Source organism: Pelodiscus sinensis, chromosome 8, assembly GCF_052426305.1.
Source record: "Pelodiscus sinensis isolate ZL-2025 chromosome 8, ASM5242630v1, whole genome shotgun sequence".
NCBI lineage: Eukaryota > Metazoa > Chordata > Testudines > Trionychidae > Pelodiscus > Pelodiscus sinensis.
The window spans coordinates 55,120,890-55,141,317 of NC_143059.1; the positions used below are offsets into that span (position 1 = coordinate 55,120,890).

The 20,428-nt window shown below is 40.1% G+C and overlaps 1 protein-coding gene and 2 long non-coding RNA genes across 3 annotated transcripts in view; all 3 read right to left on the minus strand.

Moving 5' to 3' along the window:
- Window positions 1-751: 751 nt before the first annotated feature.
- LOC102452020 (scavenger receptor cysteine-rich domain-containing protein DMBT1-like) overlaps window positions 752-20,428 on the minus strand; it is a 64,257-nt gene continuing 44,580 nt past the window's right edge. Inside the window, exons 17-21 of the mRNA XM_089780350.1 lie at window positions 19,607-19,642; window positions 17,549-17,860; window positions 15,684-15,719; window positions 2,792-2,891; window positions 752-2,025 (exon numbers count right to left, since the gene is read on the minus strand). Coding sequence (XP_089636476.1) covers window positions 1,782-2,025; window positions 2,792-2,891; window positions 15,684-15,719; window positions 17,549-17,860; window positions 19,607-19,642 — 728 coding nt within the window. The 3' untranslated portion in view covers window positions 752-1,781. The remainder of the gene's footprint in view (window positions 2,026-2,791; window positions 2,892-15,683; window positions 15,720-17,548; window positions 17,861-19,606; window positions 19,643-20,428) is intronic.
- On the minus strand, window positions 3,714-7,574 carry LOC149524012 (uncharacterized). The gene is made up of 4 exons (XR_016350186.1): window positions 7,563-7,574; window positions 6,056-6,166; window positions 4,354-4,452; window positions 3,714-3,746 (listed from the first exon to the last, which is right to left on the minus strand). It is a non-coding gene; the product is annotated as an uncharacterized LOC149524012 (long non-coding RNA).
- Window positions 7,629-14,879, minus strand: LOC149524013 (uncharacterized). Its single transcript, XR_016350185.1, has 4 exons — window positions 14,560-14,879; window positions 11,120-11,161; window positions 9,257-9,298; window positions 7,629-7,673 (listed from the first exon to the last, which is right to left on the minus strand). It is a non-coding gene; the product is annotated as an uncharacterized LOC149524013 (long non-coding RNA).

Below are 20,428 nucleotides of genomic sequence, written 5' to 3' on the forward strand. Positions count from 1 at the left end.
TATGTATGCGTTGCAGTCCTCTAGGTCTGACCTCGTTTGTATGCACTCTGCTCACTTTGATTTTCAAAAAAGTCCAGCAAGGACTAAAACAATTACTATTGAGAGCAAAGTGATACTAGACTGATCCTGTATCTCAACTCTTTCCCTAACTTCATTGTGAACCATTCTGAGTTGAGATAAATATCTAGTGCAGTGTTCTACATAATTATAGATTTAAAATTATTATACATTATAAACTCTCACACAATTCAGTAGTAACATTATGTAAAAAAAAAAAAGAATTTGGAAAGAAGTAGATCCTGTTGTCACTAAAGGGCATGTCTACACAGCAGGGCTAAACTCAAAATAAGCTACACAACTTGGCTACGTCTACACTGGCCCCTTTTCCGGAAGGGGCATGTAAATTTCACCAGTCGTCGTAGGGAAATCCGCGGGGTATTTAAATATCCCCCGCGGCATTTAAATAAAAATGTCCGCCGCTCTTTTCCGGCTTTTAAAAAAGCCGGAAAAGAGCGTCTAGACTGGCCCCGATCCTCCAGAAAAAGTGCCCTTTTCCGGAGGGTCTTATTTGAAGTAGGAATAAGACTCTCCGGAAAACTTTGAAGTAGGAATAAGACCCTCCGGAAAAGGGCACTTTTTCCGGAGGATCGGGGCCAGTCTAGACGCTCTTTTCCGGCTTTTTTAAAAGCCGGAAAAAAGCGGCGGACATTTTTATTTAAGTGCTGCGGGGGATATTTAAATCCCCCGCGGATTTCCCTACGACGACTGGTGAAATTTACATGCCCCTTCCGGAAAAGGGGCCAGTGTAGACGTAGCCCTTGAGCTACACTATTTCAAAGTAGAACACTCTTCCCCCGACTTCCCTTACTCCTCATACAATGAGGTTTGCAGAAGTCAGAGTAAGAAGCCTGTTATTTCGAATTTATTTAGAAATAATGGGCTTGCTTTGTAGATGCACACTACATTATTTCAGAATAAATGACACTATTCCAAAATAACACTGCTGTGTACACATAGCCTAAGCCTTGGTCAGAAAATCAATCAATCACCTAATTCACCTATATTGTTATAACAAATATTATTGAAGAGAAGTATAGTCTTATTTGTCTGGGAACTAAATGCAATAGATTTGAAATTAGGGAATTGTAAAGACTGATGAAGGATATATTCATATGTATGCCATCACTAAGCAAGTACTCTATTCATTAGGGCTGTGTCTAGACTGGCAAGTTTTTCTGCAAAATCATCTGATTTTGTGGAAAAACTTGCCAGCTGTCTACACTGGCCGTTTGAATTTCCGCAAGAACGCTGATGATCTCATGTAAGATCGTCAGTGTTCTTACGGAAATACTGTGCTGCTCCCGTTCGGGCAAAAGCCCTCTTGCACAAATCATTTGCGCAAGAGGGCCAGTGTAAACAGCACAGTACTGTTTTCCACAAAAAAGCCCCAATCGCAAAAATGGCGATCAGGGCTTTTTTGCGGAAAACCGCGTCTAGATTGGCCACGGACGCTTTTCTGCAAAAAGTGCTTTTGCGGAAAAGCATCCTGCCAATCTAGACGTGCTTTTCCGAAAATTCTTTTAACGGAAAACTTTTCCGTTAAAAGCATTTTCGGAAAAATCATGCCAGTGTAGACGTAGGAGTTTGCTACACTGGTAAAAATGCTACTAGTGTTCCTCAGCGGGAAAGCATGCAATGAACCAATCCTTTTGATGTTAAAAATAATTGAAGTAACATCATGTTAAACTGACAATATGCCCATCTTAGTTACTGGAATTCTTTTAATTGAGCTTAATTGACCCAACAATTGTCACATTTTCCTCGTCAGAACTTGTCTCTCTCTTGCTCCTAGTTACACAGCCCTGGTAGCATCGGGAAGAATAATCATTCACCTTGCACACCACCAATTTGCACTGGAGGTACACTGTAGAGGATCCATTAAAAAATTGAAAGGCTTTAAATTGGAACTGAACAGTTTTTTTGTTTGATGAATAGTATTTCCTGTAGGTATTGTCTCTTACACATCTGTGAAAAAGGAAAAAAAAACATAAAATTAGAGGCAATGCAAAAAGAAGACAAAATTAAAATAGCATCTCTATTAAATGGACATTGAAATGAACTGTATGGGTCACTGGATAAAGGAAATATATCATCTGAAAAATCTGAAAAGTCAAATCTGGACATATCACAAGTGTTCAATGATATAAGATGAACTCTAGACCAGAACTTTCTGGTCCAGAAAGATCCATCATTCAGAATGATTTCTGTTAGTTGGATGTCCACTTTTCATGGGTGTAGCCAATTTTCCTGTGGTCCTATAAAGTTTGATTACAGTCACCAGTCCTGACTTTCAGTATTCTGTGCTGTTAGTTAGCTCTGTTTTACCACAAAATGTCCTCTAATAGCCCAATAAGCAGTGGAAGTATTGGTAATGCTGCTAGACAATATTGACCTTCTATGGTTTGGCAAATTCTCTCGTTTGGAATCGATCAAGACCCAAGAATGCCAACCTGTACTTGAATGCGTGTAGCACATCCAGAGTAGGGATTTGTACCAGTGTTGATAAATGAATAGCTACAAAAATCTTTCTAGTGTGGACTAGACCTTATTGGAATTTGAAAAGGGGAATGTCAAATTAAGAAGTAAACCAGAGTGGAACACTCTAGATATACTATATAATGTAGGTATGTTTATGTAAATCACTGGAGACAAGAATCAAGTAAACACATTGTGAAATTATAGTTTTGGCTTCAGATAGGCAAGGAAACAGGAATAATATTGTCTGTCTTACTTGTAGTCCTGGGCTCTTGTGTGGTAGGAGGAGGAGTTGGTGCTACAGAAACACAATGAAAGACACTTTATGCCACATATACTCCAATACATTTTATCAGCTGATGGAAATATAAAGTAAACCCTTTCTCATGTTGAGCAGCACTCACTTAGGGGAGTAGTCTTCAGTGTGATTCTCTCAGGAGAGAGTATTTGTACAAGGAAGGGATCTGCTTATCTTTAATGAGATCACTAAAGGATAAGTCTTTTTCAGTCTGGGTAAACGCTGGAGAGACATCCCCTCACTGTCAAATATGAGTTCAAAGATTCTGATAATAATATTGAACTCAACTAACAATGCTGTTATTTTGGATGCAGGGTACCCTGAATTGGCCAGATATGTGCTATACTGTGTAAATTGGATGAAGATTTTTCACATGTGAAGAAAGGCAGCACATTAGGGTGAAGTGTTTGCAAAGGGTGCCCGGCAAAGCGAGGAAGGCAGGTGTGTGCTTCTAAAACACAGGACATAGAAATATGAAAAAGTCCCATTTATGCCTGGCATACGGATCTTGAGCAAAAGGGGTTTTTTGTGCAAAATGGATGTGGCTACACTGCTTCTTTTTGCGCAAAAAACCCTTGCTCCTCATGCTAAAGACATCGCTCCGTCATTAGCATACTCTGCCGCAAAAACCTTGTAGTGTAGACAAAGCCGAAGAGAATAATTTGCAAAATGTTGCATTTTTGGTCATGGCTGAACTATTTTATAAAGCTCAACTGTATGGTGCCTAGTCCTGCCTATTTATTTAACCATATAATTTATTCTAGCATTTTGCTTACACCACGTTCACTCTAATTTCCCTTACCTTTCTTAGCTGTAGTCAGTGGTTCTGGGGTAGATATAGCCCTAGTGCTCTCTGGTGTGAAAATGGCTGAAGAGGAGTTATCTGTTTCCAATGTTGTGTAATCTGAAGGGGCTGTCAGAAAGTTAAGGAAAGGAATTAATAGACTCATCTGGTAGGAGCACTTAGAACCAGTTTATTGCTTAAAAGATTTAGATATTATATATACAGTCAGAGTACAGTTTATCCTATTTATGCTTTCCCACAGGGACTCATTCTTCACTAAGTTAGATTCATTCTATCTACAAGGTTAGAGGGAGTTTCTCATGTTCAAAATGAAATTTATTGAAATATTTCTGTGAATAATATTGGTCACTAGATTTTTCTGAGGATTAAAAATTCCATTAGTTTTGATACATAGGACTCTTCTTTCTCTCTTTTTGCATTGCAAAGTATGTAAGTATAAAAAACTTCTTTTTTCATCCTGGCTCTGTTTTTCTTTCAGTAAAGAAGGACAAACTGGGGTTGCATATGAAACCTGAAATGATCCATAGCTCTATATAAATGTGGAACTATTTTATGTATGTTGTCTATTTCCTTACTCACTTTTCTACCAGAAAAAAATGACCACTATATACATAGCAACATCCAGCCAGAAGTTCATCAGGAGAATTGTAATCAGAAACAACATAACATGACACACAATTTTGGTAACAGGCTCCTCAATTAGCTGCAAAATTACTTTTATGGGCTATAGTCAGTGATTCAGGGGTAGATGCTGTCCCAGTAGTCTCTGGCATTAAAGTGGAATAACCTGATCCCAGTGTTGTGTAATATGCACCTGCCATCAGCAAGATGAGGAAAAAAATTAGTAGAAAGAACTAGTAATAGTCCTTGGAAATGGGGTATTGGTTAAAATATTAAGATTTCACGTTTTGTGGGAAATGTAGTTAACACAATAGTTTTATGCTTGTGGAGATGTGGATCCAAATTTTGTTTTAAAGATAATAATAAATTATTATTAGAATAAATTGGGGGGATTTTCATCATTAACAAAGTTAATTCAGGACTGTGCTCTGAAGGTGTAAAAGTGAAAGTGAATTTTGTAGTTTTATGCTACATGGCCTCGCCTAACATTACAAAATGTCACCAGCTGACATGAGTTTTACAACCTGTTCATGAAGAGCCTGTAAGTGAAATAATGGAATGCTGTGACAAAATGAAGTTATTGGATGATATTGGTGGGACTGTATAACAGTAAGCATCTGATTTACATCTGACTGTCTCGTACTAATAGACATACTATAGTCACACAGGAAGTGGCAGAAATACCATAGCTTGCGGGAATTTTAATAAACTAGGCTGGACAAAACTCCCGCATAAATATATTTACAGCTATTGTAAAATATAAGCCAGGAATCCTTAAACATTTTACCAGAGGGTCCAGCAAGGGGCATGTATCTAATATCTGTTGATGATAATGAGGACCAGCATACCTGATAGCTGTTAGTCTTAATATGGTAGGAGATGCTAAGTGAGTACTGCGGTCTCACTTTTGCATGTATAGCTCATTGACCTCCACACTGATATGAGGGTGGGAGGAATGGACCAAGAGGGAGTATTTCATGTTTAGAATGAAATCTGTTGAAATATTTCAGTGAATAGTTTTTGAAAATAAATGTTGACCAGAAGTTTTTTCAGAAATAGTCTTGCGAAGATTCAAAATGCCATTCATTTTTGATACATCGGACAAAAGGAATCTTCCCTTCTTTCATCGCTTTGAATTCTAGTATTCTAGAATATGTAGGTTTGAAGACTTGTTTTACCTCCTTGCTGTATTCTTTTCACAAAAGGAGGACAAACTGAAGTTGCATCTGAAAACATCTGGAGTTCATAGCTCCATATAAATATGGAACGATTTTGCATACCATCTAATTGATGTATGCACTTTTGTATGAGGAAAAACAACCATACACATAACATCCTCCCAGAAATACATTGGGAAAATTTTAATCAGAAACAACATAATATGCACATATAATTTTGGTAACAGGATGCCCAGTTAGGTGCTAAATTATCTGCGTACACGCACAAAAAAGGGCCCTAATGTCCTGATGATTTGAAATACCGGGAAAATGTAGGCTAATGACTCCTATTTCCTAAAGAATTGAGGCCTGAAATGATTTGACAAGCTGGTATAAAAGGTTTCCTCAAAGTGTAACTATTGCACATGATTTTTGTGGGCACTGATCTCCTATATCTATCTTTTATTTTTGACGCAAACCTTACCAAACATATTATCTTAATTTTTTCTTTATTGCTCATGGTTGAGCCTTTTTAAAAGCACAACTGAATGGCATAGGGTCTTACCTATTTATTTAAGTGTATAATTTATTCTAGTTCTTTTTTTTTTAGATTATATTCATACTCTGATTGTCCCTTACCTTCATCAGGTGTAGTCCGTGCTTCGGGGGTAGATATTTCCCAACTGCTCTCTGGCGTAGAGGTGGATAAAAAGGAGGAATCTGTTTCTGGTGCTATGTAATCGGTAGCGGCTGTCAGAAAGATGAGGAAAGAAATGAATAAAAAAAACTAGTAATAGAACTTAGAACCTGGGTGTTGATTAAAAATTTAGATTTCATGTTTTGTGAAAAAACAAGTTAGCAAAGTAGCTTCTGCTTCTGGAGATGGGGATTAAAACTCTATTGTAAAGTTAATAATAAAATCTTATTAGAAAAATTAGAGAATCTTTGTAATTAAAATTGTAAATTCAGGCTGGCTTCTTAAGGAGCATAAGTGGAAGTTAGTTTTAAAGTTAAAATAAAGCAAGTAAAGCAAAGTCAAAGTTCTGCAGGGAAGGAAGCATGGAGAATCATATGTTTACCAGCAGAGACACTCATGTAGGCAAAATATAATATGGTCATCCCTACCAAAATCCAACTTTGCTTACATTGTTAAGCACAACAATGGAAACAGTAAGTTTCAGAGAGAAGACGTCCATTTCCACATCCAGCCTTTTCCAAACTCATTAACTAATTTTGCATACAGGCACTCCTATAGTCCAATATTCTATTGGTTTTTGGTTTGGCTCATTTCATATGCACATCCATTTTACACATCATTTCTGATTTCAACTTCTGCCTCTCTTTACCTATATCTTTTCTATTTTGAGTACAGTTCCCCTTATTTCAGCTTCTCCCTAAGGCCTCTTTTTTCACAGTTACATTCATCCCAACTACCAGTTATCCACTTCCACCTAGGATCTCCTTGCAACTGGATGGCACTATTGTTCTGTGAACCAGCATGCTGGACATATGTTGGTCCTGATACAGTAGAAAATGTTTAGTGAATCCTGCTTTCTCAATGCTGAATGTGTACCTCATTAACGTCCACACTGGTTGTAAGAGTGGGAGGAATGGATCAGGAGAGAGAGAGAGTCTCATGTTTAAAATAAAATGTATTTAAATTTTCAGTGAATAATTTTGAAAATAAAATTTGATCACTAGATATTTCAGAAATAGTTTTGTGAGTATTTAAAATTACATTAGGTTTGATACATTGGACACCTGGAATCTTTCCTTTTTTCATTGGTTTGAATTCTAGTGTTCTAGAGCATATCAGTTTGAAAACTTCTTTTACTATCTTGCTGTCATCTTCTCACTAAAGGAAGACAAACTTAGTTGCACCCATAGCTCTATATAAATGTGGAACTACTTTGTGTACAATCTAATTTGTACGTTCACTTCTGTAACAAGATAATTGACCACACTTAGACATAACAGCATCCAGCCAGAAGTCAATCAGGACAATTTTAATAAGAAACAACTTAATATGCATGTACAATTTTGGTAACAGGATGCCCTATTAGGTGCAAAATTACTTGCATACCTGTCTGGTTTTTAACTTGTTCTAGCACTTTTCTTAGATCATGTTCATGCTGATTTTTCCTACCTTTATTAGCTATAGTTAGTGATTCGGTGGTAGATATTGCCTCCGTGCTCTCTGGCGAAAAAGTGGGTGAAAAGGAGTAATCTCTTTCCAGTATTCTGTCAGTCACATCAGCTGTCAGACAGATGAGGAAAGAAATCAATAGATGCAGCTAGTAATAGAATTTGGCTTAGCCATGGGATAGTGCAATCTGCAGCCTCAGCAGTCAAGAGGCTGCCACTACAAATAGCATCCTGAATGACAGCCAAAGCTGTCCATGTAAATTAGATGACATCCTCTCACACTGGGTGGAACATTATCACAGTGCCCTTAATCCACCTCCAGCTGCCGCTTTTTCAGAGATGAATGATTTGGTGGCCTCTATGGTTTTGGATGCTGACTCTGGTACTGACACACCAATGTTGGATGAGGTGAAGTGTGCTATTTGCAAACTGAAAAACGGACTCACGTCCTGCTCTAATGGCATCCCCCCGAGCTACTAAAATGTGTTATGACCCTATAGCCGAATCACTTCTGACCATCTTTCATGTGGAGTAGAGAACTGGAGCCCTGCCAACAGACTTGAAGCATGGCATTGTGATCTCACTCTATAACCATGCAGTGAATGTAAGGACTCCAGGCTGATTATCTTGTTCTCTGTGCCAGGGAAGGTGCTTGCACCTGTTTTGCTGGCATGTATGGAGCTCCTGCTGCATCAGAAGTATGACCCCTGATAGTCAGGTTTTATGAGGAACTGGTCCATGTTATTTGCCATTTGACCCACCGCTTCTTGTCAGAAATATACTGTGAGTTCAAGAAGCCCCTGCACATAGTGTATGTCAATCTTAAAGCTGTTTGATTCAGTTGACCACAATATACTATGCAAGGGGTTAAAGGGCATAAGCACTTTGCTGGGCTTGATTAATGAGCTGCATAATGGAACTGCTGCCCATATATGTTTGGGGAATCAGATGTTGGCAACTTTTAAATCAGTATCTGGTGCCAGGCAAGGCTGCATGTTGACCTAATTAACTATTAATTCTCTGTTAACAACATTATGAAATTAGAAGCTACTTTATAAATTATTGTATGAAATACTATTCTATACCATTTAGTTTTAATGGCTTCTTTGTCCTTAAAATGAAGCATCACATTACTCATCTTTTGCTGATTTTAAAGCCATAATAGTTATTCATATAAAATATGATGCAAATGAAAAACAATAAAATGTTGTATACCTCACTACACTCAGGGATATGACATAGTTCACTGGTAAGTGGAAAAGAAAGATACGTGGAATCTGTACACAGTGACATACAAAGGTGTGTTCATGTCATTATTTGTGGTGGGACTAGCAAATGGAAAGTTATCTGTCCCAAGAATAATTTTCTACTTAAGAAACAGAAATTAAAGCCAGATTGGGAGATGTTACAATTGTTTCAGCAGATATCTGCTATACAATAAAGCTGGAAGAGACCTTAGAAAGCCATCAAGTCCAGCCCCCTGCCCAAGGCAGGGCCAATCCCAATTAAATCAACCCAGCCAGGGCTTTGTCAAGGGCTATTCATAATGGCCCTTTTGTCAACGGCTATTATCTATGACAATACATGTGACTATGTATACAAATGGGAAATGAGTATCAGGAAATTTACTTTGAATTTAAAGTTGCTTTTCAAATTGGAATGTAAACATGGATCACACATTGCAAAGAAACTTACTTGTAGTAGTAGTCTCTTGAGTGGTACGTGGGAGAATTGGTACTATAGAAAGAAAAAGAAAGAAAAAATAAATACTTTTTTCAACACACTCTAACGTTATGAGCCGCTAGAAAAATAAAATAAAATAATGAGATATTGCAATGGGACAGCTGATTGGTGCTGGGAGGAAGCCACTGGGATGGGGAACTGAAGAAAAGAAAGTACCAGAATTATCCCCTTCCTCTTCTGCAGATGAATTTATACTTTTCCTTCGGGAGCAGGATTTGCCATTCTCTCTTGCAGAAAAATTAAAGGTTTTTTTTTCCCCATTTCAATTATTAAACTATTTTCAAATAAAATAAACTAACATGGTACTCCAGCATTAATACTAACCCAAACATACAGATACTGAAATTCATTGGAATGTGATAAACTCATGCAGTGTTATGCCAATTCATCACTTATCCACATTGGGGCACACTGAACCGCTGCCGCCATATTGAGCAAAACTCACTTAGGTGAGTAGACTTCAGAGGGATTGTTGGGATGTGAAATGGATCTAATTACCTTTAGTGGGACCATCATAGAATTAAGTATTTTTCAGCATGGTTAAGGGCTGCAGTAACAGCTCCTCACCGTGAAATAAGATTTGAAACTTTCTGATAAACATACTGAACCCTAAGTAATAAATTGCTGTTGTTTTGGATGCGGTGTACTCTGCAGGACATCTCCAGATACATAACAGAAAATAAAAGTCCACTTTAGTAACTGTCACAATGTTAATGAGCAGTCCTGAATCATCTTAAAGACTAACTGATTTATTTGGGCATGAATGTTCATGGGTATCTAAGTGCCACAGGACTCTGTTGTTTTTGCAGATACGGGACCCTCTGAGACCATGACATGATATTGTGCAAACTGGATAAAGATTATTCACATCAGAGGAAAGGCGGTTAGCCAGTCAGGACTTCACACCCACATCCAAACAATGACTTAGATTAATTAATAATAATGTAAAGTATCACAGTAGTTTGGGAAATGGTGTTATTTGCCATTTTGTACAACACGATTTATGCTAAAGCAACGAGTCCAGTGGCACTTTAAAGACTAACAAATTTATGAGGATTTTATGCTGTTTTCACTCCCTGGGATGGTGGTCAATCTGTCTGGCAGCTGGTGTGTGGTGTATTCCTGAGCAGATGACACTGGCTGGCATCCTCATGGTGGACACAGGTATGTCTGCCCCACCCCTGGTGTGAGCACTGCCACAGAACGGATTCATCCCCTCTGCACTGCACGTCATCCAGGAGAATATTTCCGGAGCCTTCACCAAAGCAGGCACTCATGGGAGCCTCAGTGGAACTCTCAAGCTGTCTGCACACACCCTGTGCAACCTGTGGCACTTCTTTCAAAACAACTTTGAAAGAGAAAGAGAGAGAGAGAGCAAGAGAACATATACCAAGCAACAAACATTACTAGGACTTAGCTAGGGCTAACACCCAGGCTGTTCTAAACTGAGACAGTAATAGAGATGTAGCCATTACTATTCTACATGCAAGACACTACATCTAAACTAAGACAGACACTGGAAAAGCCAATCTGGTTAAGGCATCACAGAGTCTCCAGTGGCACAATACTGGAAGATAGGTAGCTCATCCGGAGTAGGTACCTGTACCACTGCTGCTAAATGAATAATTACAAAAACCTCTGCAGTGTACAGACAGCATCAGATTAGCAAGGAAACCAGAGTAAAGCACTATGGATTTACTATGGAATGTAGGTATGTTTATGTAAACCACTGGGGACAAGCATCAAGTAAACACACTGTGAAATTGCAGTTCTGTTTTCAAATAGGTGAGGAAAAAGGAATATTTTCTTGCTTACTTGTAGTACTGGGCTCTTGTGTGGTGGGTGAGGAAACTAGTCCTACAGAAAGAAAAAGAAAATTAAATGTTTTATGCAACACACACTCTCCAATGTTATGAGCTGATGGGAAAAAAACACAGTAAAATGACATATGTGGTGAGCTATTACAATGGGACAGTTGATGTCTGCTCTATATGGAAACCAATAAGATGCGGAGCTGGAGAGAGGAAACAACCACTGGGATCTCCTTCCTCTTATGCAGGTCAATTAACTTTTTCTTTCCTAATAGAAGCAGGATTTTCCCACTCTCCTTTTCAGAAAAAAATGAAGGTTTTGTTTCAATCCTTTGTTGCAACAGGGCATCTGTTCTAATCTGATCCCTACCCACCACCAGAAAGAAATAAGGAGCTCTTCTGATCACAATCACCTTCAATACAACACACCTGTAGGGTTTGCCGGGCCTTGGGATGTGTGGGTCCTAAAAAAAGAGCAGCCTTTCTAATTGCATCAGGATTATAAGTCAGAGCTCCCTGGCCCATGGCAGAAGAGATTTCTGACTAGAAAACAGCTGGAGAGCTTTGACCTCCCAGACTCTCTCAGAAAGAAGATCAACCACTGGTTTTCCTGCCTCTTTTTTATTCTTTGACTTCTTGGGGGCCCAGAGATCTGCTTTTGTAGCTTCATAAGAAGCCTAATGATTTTCTGTATTGATTACTTTCACACTGCCTTGATCTGTAGAGCTGCAAGGAACTCAAACCTATTGATGCAGCCACAAAATTGGAAAGTGGCAGCTGAAGTGACAGCACATCCAGGCTGCCTGTGTGATGTGCTGATTTACTCTGTGTGGCAGCCTCCACTCCATGGGCCCAGAAAGGTGCCCATTCATGACACTATGCCCATAGGAGTCTATCTGGTCCAGCTATTTGGCCAAGCTAGGACTGATTTCATCTGGCAGGGAAGGAACAGGGAAGATCTTTATGAACTCACAATTCAGTTTTCAGGAATTAATAAAACTTGACTCTAGACAGTGTCTGATGGGTTCCATGCAAGCTCTCTATGCTGTGCCTCTGCCATCCGCTAACATGACAAATCCCTGTGACATGCACATGGCTGTTGACATAGTGATGGGAACAGGTCACTTGAAAATTTAGGCCTCCCATCAAACTTGGGCTGAGACTGGTTGGTACAAGCATGTATTGAATTGATGCAGCAGATCTAAAGGACTTTTCAGGATTAGTTGCTTATGTAGAGGCACATCAGTGCATATCCTCCAGGAGTGTAAACAAGGGCTTAAGAGGATAAAAAAAAGGAGCCAAATGTGGAATAATTTTCTATTGTCAAAATAGTAAGTAATCCTCATAAGAAGAAAATAGCTTTCTTTCTGCACATATCTGCCCTCTCCATGGGACTGCAGATATGTTTTAGTAAAGCAGGGAGACGGGAATCCAATACATGCTCTGTTAAATGCTTGTAAAATGAAATACACACTTATGTGTAGTAATGGGTACTTGTGTGGTAGGTGAAGAAGCTGGTAAAAAATTAAAAAAACAAACCCCCAAATTAACTACAGTACAAAAGAGATATTGCAGTAAACTTTGAGTTGTTGCAAAAGAAAAACCCAGTAAAAGTACATCTGAGATGTGCTATTGCCTCGAGCTATATCACGTGCTGCTGTGGGGATATCAATGTGATGGGGGCCAACAAGGGGCAAAGTACAACAGGATTCCTCTTCATTCCTTACCCTTTAGTTCCCTTGTACAGAAGAACCGAATTTTCAACTCCAAACCTAGCAGAGCAAATATGATGCTACGTAATCAGGGCATGCCTACACTGGGGAGTCATTTTGAAATAACTCCTCTTATTTCAAAATAACAAAGTGAGCATCCACACTAGCAAGCCTGTTATTTCAAAATAATTGGCTTATTGTTTTAAAATAACAACACCTGCTTGTGAAGAGGAATAAGCTTATTTCAAAATAATTATTCCAGGAGTTATTTCAAAATCACCCGATAGTGTAGACATAGCCACACAGAGTAAATCAGCACATCACACGGGCTGCCAGGGTGCACCTTTTCATTGGCCGTCACTTCAGCTGCCCCTTTCTAATTTTGCAGCTGCACCAGCTGTGTCTGCGTTCCTTGCACACGGGTTTGTACCAGTTATTGAACACACCACATAGATGTATCATGACTTCATGCAGTACAAAGAACATAATTCATGTTGCACAAAATGTTAATTGTGATTGATTAATTTATAATAAAGTAAAGAAAGTCATGGTGTGGATATAAAGTCTTGACTGTTCAATATCCAATATTCTGCCTTCTATTCCAGGATCTTAGGAACCATAGCACTAAGAGATGGGAAAGAATTTTTAGGTAGTAGGCGTTCAATCTAACTCCACTTGAAGACAACCAGTGACTTCAAAGGAAGTTGGACTACATCCCTTCAGGCAATGTGTTTACTAATATTTTTATTCAGTCTTGTTCTATATTTCCCAAGTGATGAGGTCCCCTCCACTTTGTTTGGAGACTAATTTCACAGTTTTTCAGACTTTACTGTCAGGTATTTTTTCATGCTGTTTAGCCAGAACGTGCCCTTTCTTAATTTCTTTGAATTCTGGTAATGAAAGTATTGTGTGCCACTTTAAATCATTCCTCTTCTTCCTGGGTGTTTGTATCATTTAATATATTTGTGGACTCCATTATTGCCACAGGGAGCTGAGATTTACTCTGTGTGTCTACACCGCAGGGTTTAACTCAAAATAAGCTACTCAAATTGAGCTACGTCCATTGTATATCTTATTTTGAAATAGCTTATTTTGAAATAGGGAGCATATACACAGCACTTATTTTGAAATAGAGCACTCTTCCTCTGATTAACCTTATTCCTCGTACAATGAGGATTCCAGGAGTTGGAGTAAGAAGTCCTCTCACTTGACAGCATTTTGACATTATTTTGAAATAACTGCCTTCTGTGTGGACATGGACAAAGTTATTTTGGAATAGCTCTGGTTATTTTGAAATAGTGTCCCTGTGTAGACATACCCTGTGGCAGCCTCCCTTGCATGGACCCAGAAAGGTGCCTCCTGATGCTACTGTGCTCATAGCAGTGTACCTGGTCCAGCAATTCAGCCAAGCTGAGAGTGATTTCAGTCCAGCAGGAAAGGAACAGAGAAGATTTAAACGAGGACTTTTCAGCATTAGTTGTTCATGCAGTGGCACATCAGTGCATATCCCGATATAGTATAAACAAGGGCTTAAGAGGAAGGAAAAAATAATCAACTATGGAATAATTTTGCATTGTCAAAATAGTAAGAAACCCTCATAAGAAGAAAATGGCTTTCCTTCTGCAGATATCTGCTATTTCCATGGGAACGCAGGTATGTTTCAAAAAAGCAGTAGAGAAAGAAATCCCATACATGCCCTGTGAAATGTCTTTTATACAGGAATAAAACTTACATGGGACAGTTGGCACCTGTGTCGTAGGTGAAGAAGCTGGTAAAAAATAAAGAAAACAAAAGCCAAAATTAAATATTATACAAAAGACAGATTTCAGCAAACTTTGAGTTATTGTAAAAAAAAATCCACAAACAAACACTTAAACTGCATCCGAGATGTGCTGTTGACGGGAGCTAGATCACTGGCTGCTGTGGTAAAAATGAATGTGATGGGGGCAAACAAGGGGCAAAGTACCACAAGGTTCCTCTTGTGTTAATTACCATTTAATTCCCCCATATAGAAGAATCAAATATTCATGACCATGTTCTGCAGATCAAATATATTTTTATGAAATAAGAGATTACTGGTGTTCAGGGCCTCTGTATTTACTGTTATCAACATGGTACCATAGGAACATTGAAGTCACATTGTCATGCGCTTCTTTCCTTGAGGTTACCCCTTACATCCTCTGTAGCGATGAGTTTCCTCTTTGTGGCGACCTCCACTCCATGGGCCCAGAAAGGTGCCTACTCATGATCCTGTGCCCATAGGGCTGTATCTGGTCCAACAATTCAGCCACGCTCAGAGTGCTTTCAGTGTGACAGGGAAGGAACAGGGAAGATCTTTATGACTCACAATTTGGTTGTTAGGAATTATTAAACTCAACCCTAGATGGGTCCATGCACGCTCCTGTGCGTGTGCCTCTGCCATTACCTAACATGACAAATCCCAGTGACATGCACATGGCTGTTCCCATAATGGTGGGAACAGGACACTTGAAAATGATTTAGGCCTCTTTGCAACCCTGGGCTGAGTTGACACACATTGTACAAAGCACATATTGCACTGGCCCACCTGACCTAAACACGGACTTTTCGGCATTAGTTGCGTACACAGTGGCACATCAGTGCATGTCCCCCTGTAGTGTAGACAAGGACTTCAGAGGATGGAATAGGGAGCCAGTGATGGAATAATTTTTGATGATCAGAAAAGTATGGAACCATCTTCATAAGAAGAAAACGGTTTTCCTTTTGCAGATATCTGCTCTTTCCATGGAAATGCAGGTATGTGCCAATAAAGCAGTAGAGACAGGATTCCAATAGAAGCCCCGTGAAATGCCTTGTAAACTGCAATAAAAAACTTACTTGTAATAGTGGGCACCTGTGTGGTAGGTGGAGAGGCTGGTAAAAAAATAGAAACTCAAAATTAAATACTGTACAAAAGAGAGACTTCAGCAAACTTTGAGTTATTTTTAAAGAAAAATGATAGAAAAAGTACACTTGAGATGTGCTATTCCCTGGAGCTAGTTCAAATACTTCTGTAAGGAAATCAGTGTGATGGGGGCCAACAAGGGGCAGAGTAACACTGATTCCCCTATGTTCTTTACCATTGAATTTCTACTGTGCGGAAGGACCAAATGTTGAAATCCAACTCTTGTAGGGCAAATACGATGTCATGGAATAAAATATTTATAGAGCTCACAGGCCTCTGTTTGGACTAGCGAGTAACATAGTATCTTGGATATACTGAAGTCATATTGCCATCAATTATTTCTTTGATGTTACCATAAACAACCCCAATAGCCATGACTTTTCTACTAGGAGGTTTGAAGATAATTCACATAAAACATAATTAATGTGAAAAAAGAATAGAAATCCAGTTCATAAGCTGATGATACTGGTGTCCTCATGAAAGCATGAGCTGCTGCAGCTTGATTTTAAGATCCAAGAATCTCTAAAATGCTCAGAGTCTGTCTACACTAGCCCCCTAGTTCATACTAAATATCCCGAGCTTGATTTGCATCTTCCCGGCCGGTCGCCATTTTTTGAAATTTACAAGTCCGGACTATCTGCCCGCGTCTATACGCGGCAGAGACCCGTTAGTTCAAATTAAAGCCCTAGTTCGAACTACTTGTTAGTCCTCCTGGAATGAGGTTTAACAGGTAGTTCAAACTCGGGGCTTTAATTCGAACTACCGGGTCCCTGCCGCATGTAGACGCGGGCAGTTAGTCTGGACTTGAAAATTTGAAAAATAGCGACCGGCCGGGGAGATGCAAATCAAGCGTGAGATATTTAAATCCCAGGCTTGATTTCCAATTTGAAATGCCTACATCAGCCTCCCTAGTTCGAACTAGGGGGCTAGCGTAGACATACCCTCATATCCTCTGGGAATCAGCAGAGGGGAAAATACAACCACTGATCCAAGAGTTCTGTTAATGGCAGATTTTGGTAAATCTGGGCCAGGCAATTGTGAAATGGAAATTGGATATCTACGAGATGAGCTTGTACTACGTGTCTTCTTGCTCTCTGCTCTGGGGAAACAGATTGGATCACTTTTGTGGTGAGAGGAAACCTCTGCCTGGTTCTCATTACATCACAGAGGTCAAGTTCTTGAAGCAGGAGTAAGACTTTCCCTCTCCCAATTAAAGAAAGTAGAAGGATTCATCATTAATCCTGTTATTTTCATGGGATCTTATAGAGGCAAACACCATCCCTACAGGCCCTTGTAGAGATCACTGGGCCTTTTGACTTTCATATAACTATTCTCAGTGGGGGACAATGAAAAACAAGAAGCCATGGTCCCCTGCTGCAGTGGGGGAGGATCATGTGGTGTATGAGGAAAATCTATTTCTCTGTGAAGGTGGTCAAGCACTGCCATGGGTGACCTATGGAGATGGTGAGGTCTCCAACTTTAGGGGATCTAAGGCCTGGCTTGGCAAAGCTCTGGATGGGATTATTTAGTTGGGGCTGGTCCTACTTTGCGCAGGAATAGAACTGGGCGACCTCCGGAGGTCTCTGTCAAACACATTTCTTCTATGATTCTATGGCTACAAGGAAACATAATTTCAGTGAAGACACACAGACTGACGGACACAGAGACAGATACACATACGCACACAAGCTCTTGCCCGTAGCTGCCCCAGGACCGTTTTTATGACCTTCTCACTTGGCTATATTGATGTGATTCCTCAGAAAAATAACGGATGTGATAACAATAGCAATGGGAGTACCTGAGCAGATGACACTGGCATCCTCACGGTGGTTACAGTTATGTCTTCCCCACCCCCGGTGTGAGCACTGCCACAGAGAGGATTCATTCCCTCTGCACTGCACGTCATCCAGGAGAATATTTCCAGAGCCTTCACCAAAGCGGGCACTCGTGGGGGCCGCAGTGGCCTGGCCACATCCGAGCTGTCTGCACACAACCTGTGCATCTGCTATGTCCCAGGCATCATCACAGACTGTTCCCCAGCTTCCATTGTAATAGACTTCAACGCGACCGGAGCAACTGTCCTGTCCGTTCGCCAGTCTCAGTGATGTACCTTGGAAAAGTGCAGGAAACGATATTATTAAAGTCAACACAATTAGCTCGTATTCCAAATCATGCATTCCAGAAGTCCCTCTAGCGCTCAGGTGAGCTTGCGCGCCCTGCTACATTTCCTCATGTGTGGGTGTAGTATTTCCCTCTCTATCCAGCCAGCCCTCTCTGCAGACCAATGTGTGGAGAGGCAGAGCCCTGGTCCTAACTTTCCTTGGGCCATCCGTTTGCGTTGATATGTGCCCACTGGACTTGAGAATAGGAATAGAGCAGTCCCTTTGCTCTCTTGCACTATACTCTTATATGACCCTATTCAATCTCGGGTACCTTGCGGACACATGTCAACGTTCTGAGAGGGAAACCAACTGTGATGGAAGAGACAGAAAGGGCTTGACTGGTGATGATGCAAAGATCACTTTGGAAGTTTCATAGCTTGACTGAGTCACACCTCCCTGTGACAATAAGGCAGTCTACAAACAACGGAATGATACAAACACAAAGGAAGAAATGGAATGATTTCAAGCGGCACACAATACTTTCCTTGCCAGAATTCAATGACATTAAAAAAGGGTATGTTCTGGCTAAGCAGTATAAAAAATATCTGAATATAAGGTTTGAAAAGCTGTGGAAATAGTCTCCCAAAGGAAGTGGTGGGAATCTCATTGCTTGGAACATTTTGAACAAGACAGAACAAAATATAAGGAATAATACTGCTCCTATGGGCCCAGTCCAACTCCCTTTGAAGTCCCTGGTTGTCTTCAACTGGAGTTGGATTGACCACCTACTACCTAAAAGAAATCTTTCCTTTTGCATATTGCATGATTGCTGAGTGCCAGGAACTTGAGGCAGAATATTGGATATTGAATATAGGTTGGAGTGCTAGCCACTCAAGATTTTGCAGCCACATCCAACATGAAACATGTTCTTTGCACTTCCTGTCATCATAGTAGATCTGGGAGGGATGTGGGCAAAGTCATGCCAACCTCCCTTGATCAAATCCTGGGGATGTAGCCTCAAAATAGGAAAGTGGCAGATGAAGTGACAGCCCAAGTGAGGGCACACCCAGGCTGCCTGTTTGATGTGCCGATAAACTCTCTGTGGTGGATTCCTCCCCATAGGCCAAGAAAGGTGCCTACTCATGATCCTGTGCCCATAGGGCTGTATCTGGTCCAACAATTCAGCCACGCTCAGAGTGCTTTCAGTGTGACAGGGAAGGAACAGGGAAGATCTTTATGACTCACAATTTGGTTGTTAGGAATTATTAAACTCAACCCTAGATGGGTCCATGCACGCTCCTGTGCGTGTGCCTCTGCCATTACCTAACATGACAAATCCCAGTGACATGCACATGGCTGTTCCCATAATGGTGGGAACAGGACACTTGAAAATGATTTAGGCCTCTTTGCAACCCTGGGCTGAGTTGACACACATTGTACAAAGCACATATTGCACTGGCCCACCTGACCTAAACACGGACTTTTCGGCATTAGTTGCGTACACAGTGGCACATCAGTGCATGTCCCCCTGTAGTGTAGACAAGGACTTCAGAGGATGGAATAGGGAGCCAGTGATGGAATAATTTTTGATGATCAGAAAAGTATGGAACCATCTTCATAAGAAGAAAACGGTTTTCCTTTTGCAGATATCTGCTCTTTCCATGGAAATGCAGGTATGTGCCAATAAAGCAGTAGAGACAGGATTCCAATAGAAGCCCCGTGAAATGCCTTGTAAACTGCAATAAAAAACTTACTTGTAATAGTGGGCACCTGTGTGGTAGGTGGAGAGGCTGGTAAAAAAATAGAAACTCAAAATTAAATACTGTACAAAAGAGAGACTTCAGCAAACTTTGAGTTATTTTTAAAGAAAAATGATAGAAAAAGTACACTTGAGATGTGCTATTCCCTGGAGCTAGTTCAAATGCTTCTGTAAGGAAATCAGTGTGATGGGGGCCAACAAGGGGCAGAGTAACACTGATTCCCCTATGTTCTTTACCATTGAATTTCTACTGTGCGGAAGGACCAAATGTTGAAATCCAACTCTTGTAGGGCAAATACGATGTCATGGAATAAAATATTTATAGAGCTCACAGGCCTCTGTTTGGACTAGCGAGTAACATAGTATCTTGGATATACTGAAGTCATATTGCCATCAATTATTTCTTTGATGTTACCATAAACAACCCCAATAGCCATGACTTTTCTACTAGGAGGTTTGAAGATAATTCACATAAAACATAATTAATGTGAAAAAAGAATAGAAATCCAGTTCATAAGCTGATGATACTGGTGTCCTCATGAAAGCATGAGCTGCTGCAGCTTGATTTTAAGATCCAAGAATCTCTAAAATGCTCAGAGTCTGTCTACACTAGCCCCCTAGTTCATACTAAATATCCCGAGCTTGATTTGCATCTTCCCGGCCGGTCGCCATTTTTTGAAATTTACAAGTCCGGACTATCTGCCCGCGTCTATACGCGGCAGAGACCCGTTAGTTCAAATTAAAGCCCTAGTTCGAACTACTTGTTAGTCCTCCTGGAATGAGGTTTAACAGGTAGTTCAAACTCGGGGCTTTAATT